This window comes from Pleurodeles waltl, chromosome 9, assembly GCF_031143425.1.
Source record: "Pleurodeles waltl isolate 20211129_DDA chromosome 9, aPleWal1.hap1.20221129, whole genome shotgun sequence".
Taxonomy (NCBI): Eukaryota; Metazoa; Chordata; class Amphibia; order Caudata; family Salamandridae; genus Pleurodeles; species Pleurodeles waltl.
In genome coordinates this window covers 1,059,263,182-1,059,282,546 of record NC_090448.1, presented here as the reverse complement: position 1 = coordinate 1,059,282,546, position 19,365 = coordinate 1,059,263,182, and the positions used below count along the sequence as shown (strand labels likewise).

Here is a 19,365-nt window from a genome sequence, read left to right as displayed (position 1 = left end):
TTGAGCCTTGGCTAGATCTATCCACACCACTGAGAATGCACAGTGTCAGCAGTTTTGTGTTGTGGAGTTTCCAAGGCAATTGTTGTTTTGAAACCCTTTTCGTCTCAAGTAGAACTCCGGCCTCCTGTACGCCTTTCTACCGATACCAATCCTGCCCAGAGTTCTCAAGAAGATCAGTAATGACCGCGTCCAGGTTATTCTTGTGCCTCTGGATTGGGCACGGAGAGTTTGGTATCCCAAGCTTTCGAGCATGGGCATCAGGCTGCCCCTTCTGAAAGATCTTCTGTTGCAACAGCAGGGGAGGGTTCAGGACCTGAACCTGTGCACCCTACGCTTTCATGTGTGGAGCAGTGTCCTTCTACCAAGATGGTATGTGCCTGCTGTTGGGGCAAATTTGTGGTATGGTGCTCATCCATAAATATTGCCCCCCACGCTATTCTGAACACTTACACTAGGTTATTTCATTTGTTCTTTCTTTGACCCATCAGTGCTGTGCTTTGGGCACTGTTAAATGTTATCTGACTGCCATTTTGGTATGCTTCCGGTTGCAGGGCCAACCTTCCTTGTTCAAGTCACTCCATTTTGACTGCGTTCCTGAAAGGATTATAACATGTTACCCCCTGGTCATTCATTATGCCCCAGTAGGAACTTAACCTGGTCCTTACCTACCGCATATGCGCTCATTTTGAGCTGTTACACAACTGCCCACTTCGTTGACTATCAAGATGGCTTTTCTAGTGGCCATAACATTGGCCAGGAGGGTAATCAAACTTCAGGCCCTCTTTGTATAGCCAACCTCCTTATATCACCTTTTACCCAAAGAAGCTGGTTCTTAAAACCCGTACCTCCTTCCTACTGATAGCTGTGTTTCCCTTTCAAGTAGGCCAAAACATCATCTTGCCTACCTTCTTTGGTCTGCCTCATCCTTCGGAAAAAGAGGAGAGACTCCACTGTCCGAACCATAAAAGTGTGTTTTCGTTCTACATTGATCGCAGAAGAGAGGTCCTGGTGAACAATCAACTCTTTGTAGGGTATGTCAGGGCTAAGAAAGGGAAGGCAGTGCAGAAAGGAACCATCTTACAATGGTTAATTCTGTGCATAGAGATCTGGTACTTATTGGCCAAGAAGCAACCCCCTGAGGGTTTGTGTGCTCATTGTACCAGAGCCAAGGCTGTAAACACTATGTTAGCCCACAGAGTCTCTGTCCTAGATATCTGCCAGGCAGCAGCCGGGCTGTCCTTGCCAACATTCACCAAGCATTCCGCCTTGGATGGTCAGGTCCGTTGTGATTGGCACTTTGCCTATTCTGTCCTGCACAACTTTTTGGTCTACTCTGTTTGTAGACTCACCCTTGGGGAGGTATTGCTTGGTAAGGTAAGAAATATGCAACTAGAAGTCTGTGTCGGATGAACACGTTACTGACCTTCAGTAACGCATTATCTGGTACTCTAGCCGCAGACTCTTTACCAGTCCTCCCCACTATGCAAATTGGATCGTTAGGGTCTCCTTTCTGAGGGCCTCAGTAATGCACACCAGTATGTCTGCATTCTATGCAGCTCTGCGGTTCTGGCATGGAAAGTCACGAAAAGAAACTGACGTCAGTGTGCTGGGGTGACGCCTATCTAGGCACCATGCACATCACTTCCAGCATGGGCGATGCAGACGCTGAGCAGAACAACGCCACCTACCAGTGCACAGGGTGCTGCTCAAGATTTTCTGTTTCCAGTCTAAAGTCTGGGGAATAGTCTAAGGTGAGGAATCTGCGGCTAGAGCCACTATCAGATAAGGCATTACCGAAGGTAAGTAACTTGATCTTTAATGATGTTTTCTAAAGTAGATCAAGTCCCCACATAGCAGTGTAGTCATGCAAATGGGTAGCTACAATAATGGACTGCCACATACATAGTGTGCAGGAAACAACCATGCCTTCTCCTAATCTGGTTTTAGGTTTTGTTGTGATCTTTGTAGGTGTGAATTCTTTTTTGTGTAACTTTCACACAATGTCTACTGTCCTTTAGTTTTTAATCTGTCTTGCTTGCAGTTATCAAAATTGTCAGTGTATGAATATAATGCCTCACAGACATGATCTTGTTATCCGGGAATTAGTTTCAGATTCAGCTTCTACCATGTGTGTAGGTTACAAACTTAAGGTTTCAGTCCTTTCATTCGTCCTTTAATTGAGGCCTGGCCTAAAGAATCTTAATTTCTGTTGCACATGTTTGGGGAAAAGTATTGTTTGTGTGTCAACGCTGGACTGATTTGCTTTGCCAAAACTTACTTTTAGTTCATATTATTAGGGAGCAGCTGGATGGGTCCGGAGATTGCCCTGGAAATAAATGAATTTTCATTAAAGAGCACTTGCTTAGGGTGAATCAGAAGAGAGTGGAGAGATAACTTAAAGTATATACAGGAGAGGATTTTGTATTATTTAGTCAATAATATTGATACCATATTCTGTAGTAATATGAGGGTATGAGAATAGAGTGCCAAAATCGATCACACTGTGCCTAACTGTAATTGAACAAATTGAAAAACCCAGTCATATTTCTGCTATACTGCAACAATTATTCAAGACAATATCAGTATGGAAGTGTTGATGCTTCGGTTATGCAATGCTATATCTGTACAGAATCATCAGGACAAAATATGCAATTTACGCAAATTAACAAAAGGTGACACGTTCATGCTGAAATATATCTGGCATGATTGTATTTTCCTCTTTCCTCTTTTCTCTTTCACTCATAAATTTGGTTACACTTAGTTTAACTAATAAGCTTTTCAAATCTTTGTTGTAACTGTTGCTTTAACTTGCTACATTTGTGGTAGAATGTGAGACCATTGACTCAAGCACTACAGTACACATTTCAATCATCTGCCTCTGTCGTTTTTAAGTAGCCACTCTTAGAAAACGTGTCACATTATTTGTCATTGTAAAATCCTAGGGTTTAGTTTCACACGTGTAACCTTAGTACATATTTACAATAATGGACGATTTCAAATTTTTGTTTTAGACTATTGAAGAAAATGAAGTGTATTTGCCCAATGATGAAGTGTGGGTGTATGACATAGATTGCGGATTGTGGTAAGCTCTATTATTGTTTCCTTTTTAAACATTCTTAATGTGGGGATTTTTTTTAAGTATAGATGTTGAGAGGGTTACTTTATTTAGTTAAACTGCAGCCTTACAAGTAAGCATTTTTCTGTATATCGTTGGTTTTAGTAATACTGTAATAGTCACCTCCACCCCTGTTGCTTCAGAGTACATGTCCAGAAGTCATGGGCAAGAATGTCAGATGTGCTCTGTAAAACATCAACTGGTAGGCCATTACTACCTCCAGCCTTCCTGCTGGGAAGACTCGTGACGCCATTTTTTATGTCTATTAGTGTTAAGGGGGAATTCAGTATCATCCTGGCCATGTGGGCGAACGAGGCCAGCACAACCTGAACCAAATAATCAGAGATGTTGGCCTGTTCTCTGCATGGCCACTGATTTGCTCACAGTAATGTTAGTAATTTAGCCAGAGCTTCTGTCTCTGTTAGTAATCCAGGCTGGGTATTAACTTGGTCTGTCGCCTTCCCCAAATGCACACACCTGAGCTCCTTGTCCCAAATGTAGGACCTTGCGGTCCGCCTCCACTTTGTATGTCTGGAGCTGTGCTAAGAGAGCCTTGTCTTTGGTAATAACATATGTTTTCTCTAGATGTTGAAGTTGAGATTTGAGGTGGGAGTGGCACTTACTGATAGATCTGAGCAACCCGGTGTTCTGAGAAATGCATGTAGCTCAAATGTAGGCCTTAAAAGCTTCCCATGATGTGAAAACATCATCTACAGTGTTTTTATTCAGTTTACAATAATTAGGGCCCCCGGTTTTGTGGTATTTATTTTTTAACATTTCTATCTGTATTTACCCATATTTATTTTGTGTTCCGTGAATAAATGAAGGTGTAAAATGGTATATTTCCACATTTTTTTAACTAAGAAAACGTGCGCTTATACTTTGATGCCTGTTGTGTTTTAGCAAATTAAGCAGCCAACTCTAACATAACAATACTCCTGCAGGTAAATATTAGCATTATACTACAAATGCATGTCGCCTTATGTTGCTATGTAAGGAAATCTCATCTTGTTTTTAACTCTCCATGCTATCTATCTGCCCAGCGGTTGGCCTAGAACTGATGAACAGTATGGAATGTCACTCAAAAGAAGACAACATTTTCTGTATTTTTCCATTTTTTAAAATAAATACAGACAGGAAACACTTTGTTTTCTGTCTGTATTTATCTGTAAACATCAGCAAAAACGGAAAACAGGGAGCCTTAATAATAATCCAGTATAGCCTTCCGGATATCAGCCCTGAAAACCTCATCTCATAGCTCACTGTCCTGTAGTCACCAGCTGTGGAAGGGTGGTGGAGGAGTAGGGTCATGGAGAAACAACTTTACTGGAGAATGATCAGAGAATAAGGGGGAATATTTCAGCTGAGTGAGCCTTGTGCATGAGTGAACTCAAGACTAGCCACATGTCCAAACAGGAGGACATGTGCATTGGAGAGTAAAATGTTATGTTTGACTAATTTAGTGCAGTGCTGTCTATGCGTCTGCAAGATCACAAAGCTGCTTTCTATGGGTAATGGCGAACAGGCCCATAATGAAGCACTTGCAGTTTCCAACGATCTGTCATGAGGGTTGGGGAATGTGAGATTAAAATCACAACCCCAGGTTGCAGGTTAATCCCTATATTTTGCACATAACTGTAAAATATTGTTAAAGAAGGTAGGATCATATACATTTGGACCATATAAGTTAATTAGCAAGAGATCTTACCCATCCAATCAACTAGCTGTCACCACCAGTCTGCCTGCATTGTCTATAATATCTTTTGTGAGATTGAAATTGACTGTCTTCCTAAAGAATGTGACAACCCCTTGTGCGTAGGTTGAATATGAGATAAAATACAGATGAGTGCCCACGAGGCGGTGAAAGTCATGTGTGCCATAGAGGAGCAATGGGTTTCCTGTATCAGACCAATGTCTATCTTTTTATTCATTTATTTATTTATTCTTTTATAGTTTCAAAACTTAAAACTATTACACCAATAGGAAATAGCTCCATCACCATTCAGAATTTATCAAGTGAAATAAAATCAATTGGATGCTGTCCCAAGGCAGTAAGAAAACGCTCATATTGCAATTCCTTCATAGCATAGTAAACAATGTTAAGATCTAGACAAGGAATTCAAAGAATTCATAATAGAAGTGCAAATCTCAGCAAAACCATTGTGCACCAGGAGCAAAGTCATAACCACATTAACGAGCTACAGGGACATTAAAGGGATCAGTGGTAGGAGGGCAGTGTCTTGTTAACAAAAATTCTTGAAAGGGCCCCCAGATGGCCATGGGCCTGCTAGAATAAGAGACCATAGGATAGTATAGTGTTAACTGTTTTTGACAATGCGCCACATCCAGTAACCACTCCTGGGTGGTGGGCATATGCAGGCCGTGCTATGCTTGTTAAGTAGTAGTGTCAAGGCAAGCAGTTTTTTGTTGCCTTCTGCCATCTCTGTCGGGAAACAGCCTCGGCAATGGATGAAGTTGTAAATGAAAAATATCAGGGAAGGTGTATAAGTCAGCAGTCTAAATAGCCCAAAGTTAGGGGACAGAGCAAGGCTAAGTGCATGAAATTAGCCCCACCTCATCTGGCACAATCATCCGTGGCTCGTAATTTATATCTGCACAATATAGCCCAAGTGTAATGTGTCTGATGGCGAAATCTAAATGTATAGGGATAGGAAATATCGTCAAACCACACATGCCAGCCCACTCCTTATCAGAGATATATTTACTGAAGCCTGCATCCCACCGAGTCCTAGCTTGTTGGGGGCCCAGTGTCTTCTCATACTGCGCAGAGGCATTGAGACGAGATAGGAAGTGTTGGGAGAAAGATGCTGTTAGGATGAGGGTTTTACATTCAGCCTGAGCCGTTGGGAACTCCGGATAGCATTCCCAGAGTTTCTCACGGATACGAAAGAAGGTGTACAGATCGAGCCAGTCCAGCGGTTCACCTGCACCGATACTTAATCTTTCACAGAAATTCCCACCCAAGAGACCGCCATCTCCATCACACCCTCTCACAACACTCTCTGAAGGAGCTACCCTCTCTTTTAGTATACAGTGCAAAGGGGAGAGGGCGAGTAGGTGTTTAAGGGAATACGAAGTCTGGTGACTAGGCTTTGATGTAGACAAACCCAGGCTTGTTATGTACACAGAACCGTATCTGTTTCACCACAAGACTTCCGTGGGACCCGGCCAATCAGGGCAGGAGGAGGAGTGGGATGCTCTTGGTCATGCTCAGACACATTATGTGTCAGATAAGGGGGAGGTCTAAACCAAAACTGAGCAAAGGAGACCAGAACACAGAGGTAATAAAGCTCAAAATAAGGGGCTGCAAGGCAGCCCCGATCATAGATTAGAGTCAGGCTTTCCCAGCTAAATTGAGGTTTCCCCTACTCCCAGGTGGGTCGCATCATAAGTGTGCGCAAGATATGGAAAGAATGTAGAGTTGGAAGAAAGATAAAGCAACTTTGTGAGGATAACCATTTTCCTTAGAGATGAGAAAGAGGCAACTTAATCCTTCAATGGAGCTGAACTTCCAGTATGGAACTTTCTACTCCATAATTCTCAAGTATGGCTTCGGATTTGCTAGCACTAATTCGGATCCCCAAGTATTTTAAGGAGTCAGTGACCTAGTGCAGGGGCAACAAAGAGAGTGAATTTTGGTTGCCAGGGTAAGGGGACAAATGAAGGCCTTAGTTAATTTAATCGCTGTGCCCGATACTACCCAGAATAGTGAAAACTCTTGGATAACCAAGTCCAGATTCTCACCCTGATTATTCGGATACAGAGTAATGTTGTCTGCATAAAGTGATATAATAATATTGTGAAGCGAGAATGCAAGGCCCCTGACCAATATCTTTCTTGTGTCTGTCTATAAATGCCAACACCTGCTGGGCATTTTACAGGTTATTTAACCCCTGAACATTCAAAGTCAAAAGGTTAACCATGAGGGATAGTGGTGCATGTGACAAGTACAGCTAGTGTTCAGGACATACCCAATAACAACCCAGACATACCACTTCCTATTCACCCCCACCCCCACCCACACCAACCTCAATCTTCAGCTAACACCCCTTGAATATTGACCAGAGGCTACTACAGCCGTAAATATCTAAACCTTGAAGGAGATTATAGCTCTTCTCACTTGAAGGGGGACCTTGGAGTGCAACGTTGCCCTGAAGTATCTGCTTGCCATTACGTCATAGCTCTCAACAATTTAAATGTTGGAAAATGTATTACGACCAAACAGGGTATCAGGGAATCTCTCTACACAGCCCCCCAATTCGTTGCCAATGATCGATTTGAGTACAGCAATTATGCTGATATTATTTCAGCGGGATCTACCATCCAAGTCCTAATTTTTTGCTTTGATAACTTTCAGTTCCTTCAAAGAGGTGGTTTGTTCCTGTTTAAGATCCTGCTGCCTGTCTTCCAGATCTGAAATTCGGGTGTCAAGTTGTGCCACTCTTGAGTCATGTCTGTCTACTCGCTCCTAAAATCTGTGCAATCTTGCTGTGTGGGTATCCATTTTACTATCGATTGATTTGAGACTATCCTTAACCTCCTTGAACATGGCAGTGATATTTGCAACCGCTGTGTCCAGTGGGGCTATGGCCAGCTGATTGCCATTCACACTTGATTGACGCTTGTCGAATTGGAGTTTGGCCTGCCGGTGCTCAGCCTTGCACATGGTGAAGACCACCGATCACGCAGAGATGGAAGTAAATGTCAACGGTCCCGCGGTGTGGAAGGTTGGAGGGTAGTGACCCACGATCACAGCACTACAGTGTGTGCATAATCCATGCAGGGGTAAATATAAAAGGGCGATGGCTTCCTAAAGCCAACTGGGACTGCAGCAGCAATCACAGAGTACCATCCTGAGAATCAGCAAGTGATGAGAGAAGTTTGCAGCTCTGCAGGAGGGGCCGGAGCAGGGAGGAATATTCCAAGGAGCCTGCTTGCGATCAAGGTATCAGACCAAGCCCGTAGGGTAAAGCAGGTGCTTGAAATATGTGTAGGAGGGTAATTGCCCTACCTCATAGGCCCCACTCAGGGAAGATCATTTTAGTAGAGGAGAGCTCACATCCACTTTGGTCACACATCCCACTGAAAAGTCGTATTGTGGCAGCAGGGGGGACAGCAACCTCACTGGGGAAACTAGGGCAACCACTGTATTGTAGAACCTGGCCCTGACAGGTCCGTGCTCCAGTGCTCCGGAGCTCTTTATCCGTAGAGTCCAGAATATTGCCTTATGAACAGGGGGCTGCTGCGCTACAGCAGTACTAGGCCCCGACAGGCCCCAGCCCCTGGCCTTCGGGCTGCACAGGGAGAAGCAGCAGTCACTGTAAATTAATATGCGTCTCTGGAGATTTAGCGCTCATCTCACCATAAGAGAGAGGGCCCAGGGCCGACACTCAAGTGCCTCCTCTGGCCAGTGGTATAACAGACACAAAATGTTGCCTGCATTCTGTGTTTGCAGCGTTGGGAGGGGAGAGGAGGACCAACTGCTGTGGACTCCAGCAGGGTGAAAGCCAATGAAGGGCTTTGCTAGTTTTCAAGCAGGTGCACTCCGCAGCTGCCAAGATGCAGTCTGCGACGGAGGCCTGTCAACTAGCCCGATAATTCAAAGTAATCAACAAAATCCAGAGGGCCCAGTCAACCTCCGGCCACTTAAGCAACTGTCCACTGCTTGCCCCACAGCTAATGGTTTGCATATGTTTATATTGTGGCAAAGGTACAGCTACTGATAACAAGGCCTCCGGAGAACTCGATTTGTTTGGTCATCTTTGTTGCCGGCTCTCAGACGTGCCTAGCAGACTAGCTTTACTTGAAAATCATACATTTCAATGGGGCCATTTGTAACTGCAGAGTAAAAGGAGCATGGATGGATTAAACATTGGCTCAGTTAGTCATTCATGCTTGTGTATTTGTTCAGATCTGTAAAGTGCTTTACAGAGCGTACATCAATTAAACTACACTCAGCTAATGGAGGAGAGACAAAGACATAGATGTATTTCAGTCCATACTTCAGATTACTGTATATAATGACTGACACTTTGATGTTACAGTAGAGTCCTTCTATATCCAAGCCAAAACAAAATAGCTCTACCAAACCCTCCTCAGAGAAGATTCAAGCTATAAATCCTATATGGAAATGGAATTTAGGGATGAGCATAGGATTTACGGAATACCTGAACGAAAGGAGCAAATGTATATTAGCAACCTGAAAGAAAAAGGACACAGTATTTCTCTGCTCTGTGTTCTCTCCCCCCGAAAGCTCTAACTACATAGAATGTAAACCAGTGGTGTTTTTTTCTGTTTTGTAGAACACAGTGATAATGTTCGACCACACTATCTTTCCTTACACTATTCCTGCTTGTGTGGCTAGCTGAACTGAGTTTGATTATGCTGGTCCTATGTAGTAATATCAGTTAGGATTTACAGTTTCTCTTTTCCAACATGTTCATACATGAGACAATTCTTGCACAAAGTACACATATAACATAGTACAACACACTTTAAACGTAAAAAACACATTTTTTCCTAAAACCAATCTCAGGTTATTCTTAGTTCTAACCCTTATTTTGTCTGCAGTCCAAAGAACTACTTTCACAGTGCACTCTTGAATTATATGCAGCAGTGTTTAGTTCTGATACCAACTGAGAGATGAGGTGAGTTGAGGGGCAGGATACAAGGCAGAGGACCTAGACTCTTGATATACCCCTGCTTGGTATGCAGACATGTTTTTATGCAGTGAGTGTCTGACTCTATGTGAATTTGGTATTCTGACTTTCATTTTGGCTCTGGCAACACACTAATCATTTGCACAGAGGCCTAGGCCAACTCATGATAATGGGAGGCCAATAACCTGTCCTGTGACTTGATGGGGCACGCCAAGCATGCCATCATACTGGTCAACAGAGGCTGTGTGCCATGTTTTGTAATTTATAGTGTAACTAGATCTTCTTATCTGTGTGAATGAGACTGTGGTCTACTGTCTTGACTTGTTTACATTTCCAATTTTCTGTGAACCTCAGAACCTTGCACTGACATTATGTGTGTATGTCGAGTGTGTGTACAGTGAGCCTGTGATACATGTGTGGTAATAGGACTGTGGGTGTGTGGGTGTGTGCACGCGCATGTCTGAGTACTGAAACCAGTGGGATCCATTTTGGATGCCACTGGTTTAGGTTGGTACAAGATGTAGGATGGGGACAGCTTCCTTAGACAATGGGAGAGTACGGCCTGTATTCATGTGGCTGGACGGTGGAGATTCCAACTCTGAAATGAGGAGGAAGGAGACAGGGCTACCTTTAGAAATTCTATTGAGGCTTTTTTAGCAAGGGACTGCTGATTACATCTTCATGAGCATAGTTATTTAGTGGATGGTAGGAATGGGACTGCCTTTCCTATTGGTCCAAAGTGAGGCGATTTCTAGGTCAGACTTGACCGTTTTTCTGTGTCTGATGACTACTTCTGAAAAGCTGATGGCAGCCATGTATGGAGATCTCACACTTATATTTCTGCTAAGATATTGTGTGCTTCTGGTTGGAGACCGCTCTAGAACTGCCTTCTGCGAGAAGCATCACTTTACCTTTATATAGATGCTGTATATGGTGAGCAGCTTGGGAGACACCTGAAAGAGAACTGCCGCAAATTGGCTCTCAGGTTTGAGGCGACGGATCCACATACCCTTTCTAAATAATGTGTATACAGGTGAAATCAAAACCATCCAACTTTGTACCAGCTCCAAGTTCTTCTTGACCCAGGAGGGAGGGCTCCACAGGGTTGGTGTCTGCTTGACAGTCACCTGATGTCTTCATTCTTTGCTCGAAGGGCTGAGGGTATGCTTAGTCCCAAAAAGCCTGCCTGCTGGGATAAAGAAGCAGTTTGCTTCACCCTGTTAGTGCAGACTGTTAAGGGGGAGAAACCCAGTAGGTTCTTGGTGTGTGGATCACTCAGAAAAAGCATACACTATTAGAGACCAAAGCCAGGAGTGAATTGCATCATCAGGTTGATTCTTTGTGTAGTTCCTACATGAGAACTGCCCTAAGGACTGTATGAGCCAAGTTTGGTGTATTTGCTATACGCTGTGGGTGTGATTCCTTTCAGCAGCCCCTGCACCTCAAAGGGAAGAATCAGATTGGTCTAGGAGGCTGCAGCTGCCTCTCTCCACGCCAAAATTCTGGTCATCCTGTGAGGATGTAATTATACCGCATTTCTGTCAAATGGATCGGCCTAGAATGCCCTACTTACATGTTGTTGCTGTGAAGAGTCTGCCTGTGCTGGTGAGGCATGGTAAGCAAAAGAGTGATGGATTTAACCCAGACCAGTAACTGGGTATGAGTATTTGAAAAGGTTCAGCACTCCGTCCATCATCCTTTTGTGTTTCTAAGGTCGCCCTAAGTGGCCAGCGTATACCAAGACGTGGGTCTCTTGCTCACTGTGCCACTAGATTCAAGCTAGTCTTGCTGATAAGGGTGATACCACAAAACTGATCCCAGGATGCTTGTTTCCGGTCCAGGGAGGACCTGGCCTGGCAGTTCGGGCTGGATTGTTCCCATGGGGATCAGGGCCAAGACTGAATTGCATATGACTGGGTCCAAACTGGGGTGGCATGGTGAGCAAAAGAACAATGGGTTGTGATGGGTTGAGTGTTTGAAAGTTTCAGCACTCTGTCCAGCTTGCTTTTGTGTGGCTGGGATGTGGTACCTGGATCCGTACGGTATCCACCCAGCAACATTTCAGTGTCTGGGAGTTCCTACCAAAAGTTTGAGCTGTCTCTGTCTCACTGCCATATTGGTACACAAGGGTGGAGCACAAGGACTGAGACTTGAGCTCAATGAAACAGATGTCAGTGTCTTTACCTGAAATAAACCAAGGGGGAGATCAAGTGACTGAGTTGCACTTTTAAGCCCCATGGGAATGGGCTGTGATAATGTTTACCTTTGCCTAGTTTATGTCTCTGTCATTAGATACTGGGTATCATTAATGCTTGGATCTCATCTGGTTCAGATGAGCATATTAGAGTGGAAGGCTGTAATACCACCAAAAGAATGTAACTAGGGATTCAACCTTGTATTCTTGACCACTGTTGGATTACTCAAATTTATGTGCATCAGATTCTTCACTTCCTGTAGTGAGGGCTCAGCTATCAATGAAATTCAGTGAGCAGAATATGACAACTGCAAGCAGACTAGTGTCTTAATCAAGCAGACCTATTATACCTGCATTGCAGTCTTAATCTACACACCCACACTAAAGAAAAACTGCTTCTCTCCTAAACATCCTTAGCCACAACTCACAAATTCTTATCCAGAGCATCCAGTTATGCACATTGAGCTAAAAAGGCCTGTGCCTGCCTTTAAAACGTTTGTAGTGGTGACTGGACCACCAATGGAACGTAGAGGCGTCCAACACCCTACTTTATAGTGCCGAACAGTGCGGCTTGTGACTTCCCTGGTGATTGGTCTGCGTTCCCAAGATGCCATGGGTGTGTGTTGGTAGGATGAGGCATGATAAAGTCTCCATATCTGATTGGCTAGATATATAAAAACGGAGCTGCAATGCAGAAGTCAGACTACCTCGGCAATCCTCTGCTTTCTAAGAATCTACAGATCTTCGATGGGGCTTCTATCTGTTATAGACAATGTGAGGCCCCACAGTAGTGTGGTTGGGCCCATATAGGGAATGCAATTCAAGAGTCAAGTAGGACTAATAGTGCTTAATTTGTAACTAAATGAGACCCAGTGCCTAAAGCACTGCTCAAAAGACAGCAGCCATGCTATTAAACATTCCCATGCCGAACACAAAGGCTGCGTAGTCCAGAATCGATCACATGCCTCTTTAATCCTCTGCCAAACGCTCCCTGCCAGCTTATCCCATTCTTGCAGGCTCCTGCTTTCTGCCTTGTTGATGATTTTTTGTCTTTTCTTCTTTCCTGTTTTTGTGTTTTCCCCTCTGTTGCTGTCAGGGAATGTCTGATCAGGAAAAACAAGTGCCGGTGGGCCCCACTGGCCCCAAATATGAATGCCAGTGGCTTCCACTGACAACCACCGGCTCAAGTTAAACACTGAGAAATACACTTGCGGTAGTATCTGTTAGAAATGGGGTTTCTGGTTTGCTTTGGTATGCACCTCAGCCACTAAATGTACATAGTTGGAAGAGAAGAATTGGTGGCTTTTACCTCCCTGTGAGGAGACAGTGATGTATCCAGTGGGCTGCATTATTGATAGTGAATGGAATCTCTGCGATGTGGGTCTCTGTGGATGAACTGTAGACTGGCAACTAGGATTTGTGACATGCTTAGGGTTACTGTGAGGCTTCCAGTGGTGAGAACGTACTCCTTGACCTTGACCTGATATATATTACTCCAGGGTGTTTTACAACACATTGGATCTAGGCTAGGGGTTCCACTGATTAAGATATGTGATGGATTCCTGTTCTCTTGAGGGACCATATGTAGTGGCTCTGACTGATATTGAAACATCATCTACTACCTTACAAGCATCTGTGTATATCATTTTTCTGAGGAGAGCAGCTCTGCTTGAGGATGTTCTGTCCTTGCAGAACACCTGCAGAAAATGGTGTAGCAAGGGCTTTTGTGATGATCAATGGGCACAACTTGCAGGAACAATGTTTGACCTGGCATCCTTGGTGTGGTTTCTCTGCCTTTTTTGCCTCTGCTTCCTGTATTTGTGACTGTGTGCTGGATTAAATTTTTGGTGGTTTTGGTACTCTGGGCACTTTACCACTGCTGACTAGTGTTAACGTGCAAGTGCTTTCTGTGTAAACTGTATTGGTAATCGGTTTATCAATGATAGGCATATTTGATTTACTAGTAAGTCCCTAGTAAAGTGCACTAGAGGTGCTCAGGGCCTCTAAATCAAATGCCACTAGTGGGCCTGCAGCACTGATGTCTCAAACCTGTCATTCCAGTGTCTCTGTGTGCAATCTTGACTGCCAGTGTGACCTGGCAAGTGTACCCACTTACCAGGCCCAAACCTTCCCTTTACTACATGTAAGTCACCCCTAAGTTAAGCCCTGGCTAGCCCCATGGGCAGGGTGCAATGAATTTAAAAGGTAGGACATGTACTGGTGTGTGTTACATGTCCTGATAGTGAAATACTGCCAAATTCATTTTTCATTATTGCATGGCTTTTCTCTCCCTTGGGTTAACATGGGGACTGCCGTTAAATATCTTTTAAGTGCAGTTTCCTATTGGGAGCAGATAGAGATGTGGCGTTTAGGGTCTTTGAACTCACAATTTAAAAAAAACATCTTTTGATAAAGTTGGTTTGTAGATTGACAGTTTGAAAATGCCACTTTTAGAAAGTGGGCATTTTCTTACTTAACCATTCTATGCCTCTGCCTGTCTGTGGAATCCACGTCTTGGTCAGACTGACAGTTGGATTCCCCTCTAGACAGTGACACAAAGGGAGCTGGGGAGTGCCCTGCATATCTTGATGAGTCTCCTGGGCTAGAGTGAGGAGGGAGGGGCTGACACCTGCACTGAAAGGGCGGTGCCTGTCCTCACTCACTGCAGTCTCTGACACCCTGGGGTGTGTCTGGGTCCATGCCTGAGCAAGGCAGGATCCTGTGAACAACAGAGACTTTCCTTTGAAGTTTGCCTACCTCAAAGGCACAAATGGTTATAAGTAGTGGATCAAAAACCCCAGACTTTTAGAACACTTATGGATCAAGAGGAACCTCTGCGAAGGAGAAGAGCTAGGGGGAGAAGTACTGCCCCTTTGCTGTGTGTGCTTTGCTGGGTTGGCCTGCAGTTGCTGCTTCTGCCGTAGAGAGGGAAAAGGCTGGACTTTGCTGTGTAACCTGCTTGTGAAGTTTCTCTAAGGGCTTGGACTGAGCTTGCCTTCTGTTAAGAAGTCCCAGGGATAGCAAAGACTTCACCTACCAGCCTCTGGGTTCACTTGCTGTGGACTCTGTCTCGCCAGGTGGTACCTACTCTAGATTCTGGACCCTGGGGAGTGAAAGCTGGTGGAACGACTTCGGACAAAGCCCGGACTGACGCCGCTGCCTGACCCCGTGACTTTGCCTGGAACCGAAGCCGTGTTCCCCGCTGGAGTACGAAGACCCGATTGACATATCAGGCTTGATGTCGCTGCAGTCCCTCTGACGTCCCATGACTTTGTGAGACTCGAGTGCCGTGTCACAGACGTCTGTGACACCCGACTCCACTGCGGCACCTGAAGCCCTGTGGAGTGATCACAACCCTGTGAGGTCGCCACACTGCGTCTTGACCTGCCGGACATCGACCCAGCCGCAGCGTAAGGAACTGACGCCGCCTCATCTGCACTGCTCCGCAGCAAGGAACTGATGCCTTGCACTGACGCCACCTTCCCTCCACTGCTCCGCAGTCGAGGAACCAACACCGCACCAGATCCAGCAACACCTTGCATCCAGCGACACCTTTGCCTTGCTAACTCTGTGCCCCAGCTTGTTTCCTCACTTTCAAAAGGTACTTTACCTCGGGTCTGTGTTACTCCGTGAGCGGTGCCATTGGCATCGGATTGTTGGGAATGACTCCGTCAAGACACCGTGATAACACCAAATTGAAGCATTTGTGTTTCTAAGTGCTATATTGAAGTTTAATCTTTGAAAATTCATAACTTTGCTTGTGTATGTTGGATGTTGGTCATTTTTATCTTTGGTCTAGCAACCATAGCCCCCATTTCTAACAGACAAGCAATGTCATTATGCACTGGGACTTAGGGAATGTCTTTGACACTGAAATGCCCTCTTTTCATCACATAGGGAGGGGGAACCCTCTTCATCCCCCTTGGGCCTTCCTGACTTTGGTTTCCTGTACTGGTCCTCTTTAGGAGGGTTAGTGAAGCTTCTTCCTGTCTTTGAGGGTCGTCCTTTACCTCTTATGACAGTGGGGCCACTTCTCTGGTTGATAAATATCAAGGAAACTGACTGTGCATATGTTATGTGTATTCGTCAGCACCTTCCTTCCAAATGAAGGGCATTGCACAAGAGAGTTGGCATTTGTCAGTGAAAGAAAAATATATTCTGTCAAGAAACAGAAAATAAATAGTTTTGATGTCCAGAGATATTGAGGATGAAATGCTTTGGGTAAAGGCTTGGAAATATATTCCCACACAAAAGCCAAAAAGGGCTGAGTTCAGTGCTCCAGGAGCTTGGTGACATTGGCCGGAAATAAGAACTGAAGCAACTGTCATTGACACTGACTATAAGAGAAAACATACCACCAGTGTGCTTTGTGCGTGAGGCATGGTATGCGATCTCTTAAAGAAGCAGTGACTCCTTCAGACCTCTTACATTGTACTCTGCCAATTTTCTTTAAAAAATGTTTGTGAAAGAGTTTTTCTTGTCACTTTTCTTTGTACAGTGACTTTTTTCAAATTAAAATTTGCTGCTTTTTTAAAGAAAAACATCAACCATTGGTCAACTTCTTTTAAAATTATAACAATGTTGTAAAAATCGTTATAATTTTAAAAGAAAAGAAGCCTTTTCTACGGGAAAGTGTATATTTTTTATTTTTATAAGGTGCTCTAGCATCCCTCATCTGGGCGGCACAAGTCAGTGCTTTTGATTTCAGAAGAACAGCATCTTAAACATTGTAAACTGTCAGAATGTCATCTGATGAAGCTACACACTTGGAACTACACTACCTATAGAGGCTACTGTGGTGGGAATTTCAACTAGTTTGTGTGTGAGGGAGTCAGTTAACAGAGCCCTGCTCTTCTTCTCTAGAGACGGATCTAAAAATAATTTCTTTGCTTTCTTAAGGTAGCTGGTGTGTTGTCCCAGTTGTTCTTCTTTCTGATGGATACAACTACCTGTGGATTCCTCACCTTAGGAATTCGATCCTTGCGCCAGCATTCGACGGAAAGTCTTCTTCCTAGCTGTCTACGTCGACGAGGACGTCATAATGGCACGGCTCCGTGTGACTCCGTCTGACGTCAACGTGCCAATAAGAGGTCCTCGTTGGCGTACTAACGTCAGTTTTTCCTTTTTCCGTGCTTCGATGCCAACGTTTTTTTCTTCCTGGCCCGTTGGTAACTGTAGCGCTCTTGAGGTTACAGTGTCGCCTCCGAAGAAGTCCGGGTTTAAGCCGTGTAGGGAATGCGGGGGTCGGATGTCAGTGACCGACCCCCATTCGGACTGTATTTGGTGTTTAAGCTCCGAACATGATGTGGAAGGTTGTTCTTCGTGCCAGAGCATGAATCCGAAAGCTCTGAAGGATCGCGAAGCGAAGCTCTTCTTGGCCAAGGCAAAGAAGAAGGAACACAAGAAGGTTTCTTCCCATGCTTCTCCCAAAAAGCATAAGAAGCAGCGTCATCATGACTCTCGCGCCGTCATGACTCTCGGCGCCGTTCGGAGCGGAGCCGATCGAGGAGTCGTTCGAGGTCGAGATCTCGTTCGTCACGCCGCCAGAAGGCGTGGGAGATGAGTCCTACGGTCACGCCTCAGCCAGAGAGTCCGGGGTTGTCACCGGCGCCTTCAGTCTATGAGGTCACTCAAGGTAGTCCTCGCTTCTCGCGGGCGCTGAGGGATCCTGATGTTCCCCAGACATCTACACAGCAGTACCCGACTTTCCCGACTCCAGGGACGGATCCGGACGCATTTTTGAATGCGATGTATGCTGTTTTTCAATCCATGGCCTCTGCTGGTGCACCCGCAGGTCCCATGGGGCCATTGGCATTCAATTTGGGCTCACCGGCGTCATACAGGGCTGCTCCATTCATGCCCTTCTGCCCTACAGAGCCTGGTGGTCCGGCGCCGGGGGTTTCCCGTGGCAGGAGTCCTTCGCCGGGGACTGTGGATCAGTCAGCTTCTCATCTGACTCCTTCTCTGCGCCATCCGGCGTCATTGATGGCCTCATCCAGACCGGCTCCATCTCCTTCTGTTCATTCGGCGTCGAGGAGGTCATCTGCCGACTTCGGCTCTGGCGCCGGTTGAATCCGGGAGCCTTTCTGAACCGGTTCGGGGTCTGAGATCATCGGCGTCGATGGAGTCCTTGTCGACGCCGGCTCTGGAGACGCATTTAAGATCTCGAAGGAAGGCGTTGAGGCTTCTGGAGGAAGAGGAATACAGAAGGCTTGAGGAAGGTGAGATAGAGCCTTCTGATGATTTCCAGGGACTTGACACTGCAAGTGGTTTGGATACTTCCCCGGAGTGGGACATTGCTTCTCTGGGGGAGTTTACTGAGGAGGCCGCCTCCTTCCATGCTGTGGTGAGGAAGGCAGCTGACTACCTGGATTTGCCTTTGCCCACGGCAGAAGTTAAGACTAACCTGCTCACAGAGATTCTTCATCTATCTTCCTCTAGTGCTGACCCTTTGTTGCCTTTTAATGAGGCTTTGACTGAGCCTATTATAGACCTATGGAAAAAGCCGGTGACCTCTCCTGCTGTGAACAGGGCAGTGGCGAGAAGGCTTAGAAGTGCCCCAGGAGATCCAGTTTTTCTATCTCGTCACCCGACTCCGGAGAGTTTGGTGGTTCAGGCATCATGTTCTGCAAAGTCTGCCCCGGTACATTCCCTGGTGTTCCGACAGACAGAGAATCCAAGAGGATGGAGCAATCCTCGAAGAAAATGTTCTCCTCTTGCAGCATGGCCCTAATAGCTACCAATTCCACCTGTATGCTAGGCAGATACATCCATGCCCTAATGGACTCTGCTAAGGAGATGGCAAAAGATCTGCCACAGGAAGTGCAAAAATCTTTTGGGTCCCTTTTCTTGGATGCGCAAGCTGCTGCACAGCAGATTATTCAATCTGGCGTGGATACCACCGATTCTATTGCCAGGACCATGGGAACATCGGTGGCTACGAGAAGGCATGCCTGGCTAAGATCTTCGGGTTTCTCGTCAGATGTACAATCCACTTTAATGGACCTTCCGTTTGATGGGGAAAAGCTGTTTGGGGACAAGGCAGACTCTGCCCTTGAACGGTTTAAGGACTGTCGGGCTACAGCTAAGTCCCTGGGTTTGCAGACCCCTTCTGCTACATTGTACAGACCTTTTCGTAGGTTTTGAGGGTTTGCTAGAGGTTCTGCCTTTCGTAGGTCTCAATCTTATGCCCAACAACCTGCCAACCCGCCCTATCGTGCCTTCAGAGGGCGAGGTAGGGGTAGGGCTAGAGGTCCAGCCCAGCAGCTCTCTTCTTCTTCATCCTCCTCTGGTGGACAACAGCAGAAGCAGCCCTAGTTTTCCCCACTTTATCAGTCATACTTCTCCTGTAGGGGGAAGATTGAGTCTTTTTCTAC

At 45.4% G+C, this 19,365-nt stretch overlaps 1 protein-coding gene across 2 annotated transcripts in view; it reads left to right on the top strand.

The window, feature by feature from the left end:
• KLHDC1 (kelch domain containing 1) overlaps positions 1 to 19,365 on the top strand; it is a 1,015,549-nt gene that overhangs the window by 86,417 nt on the left and 909,767 nt on the right. For both annotated transcript variants that reach the window (XM_069208699.1, XM_069208698.1), the window contains exon 2: positions 3,012 to 3,082. In XM_069208699.1, the coding sequence (XP_069064800.1) occupies positions 3,012 to 3,082 (71 nt within the window). The remainder of the gene's footprint in view (positions 1 to 3,011; positions 3,083 to 19,365) is intronic.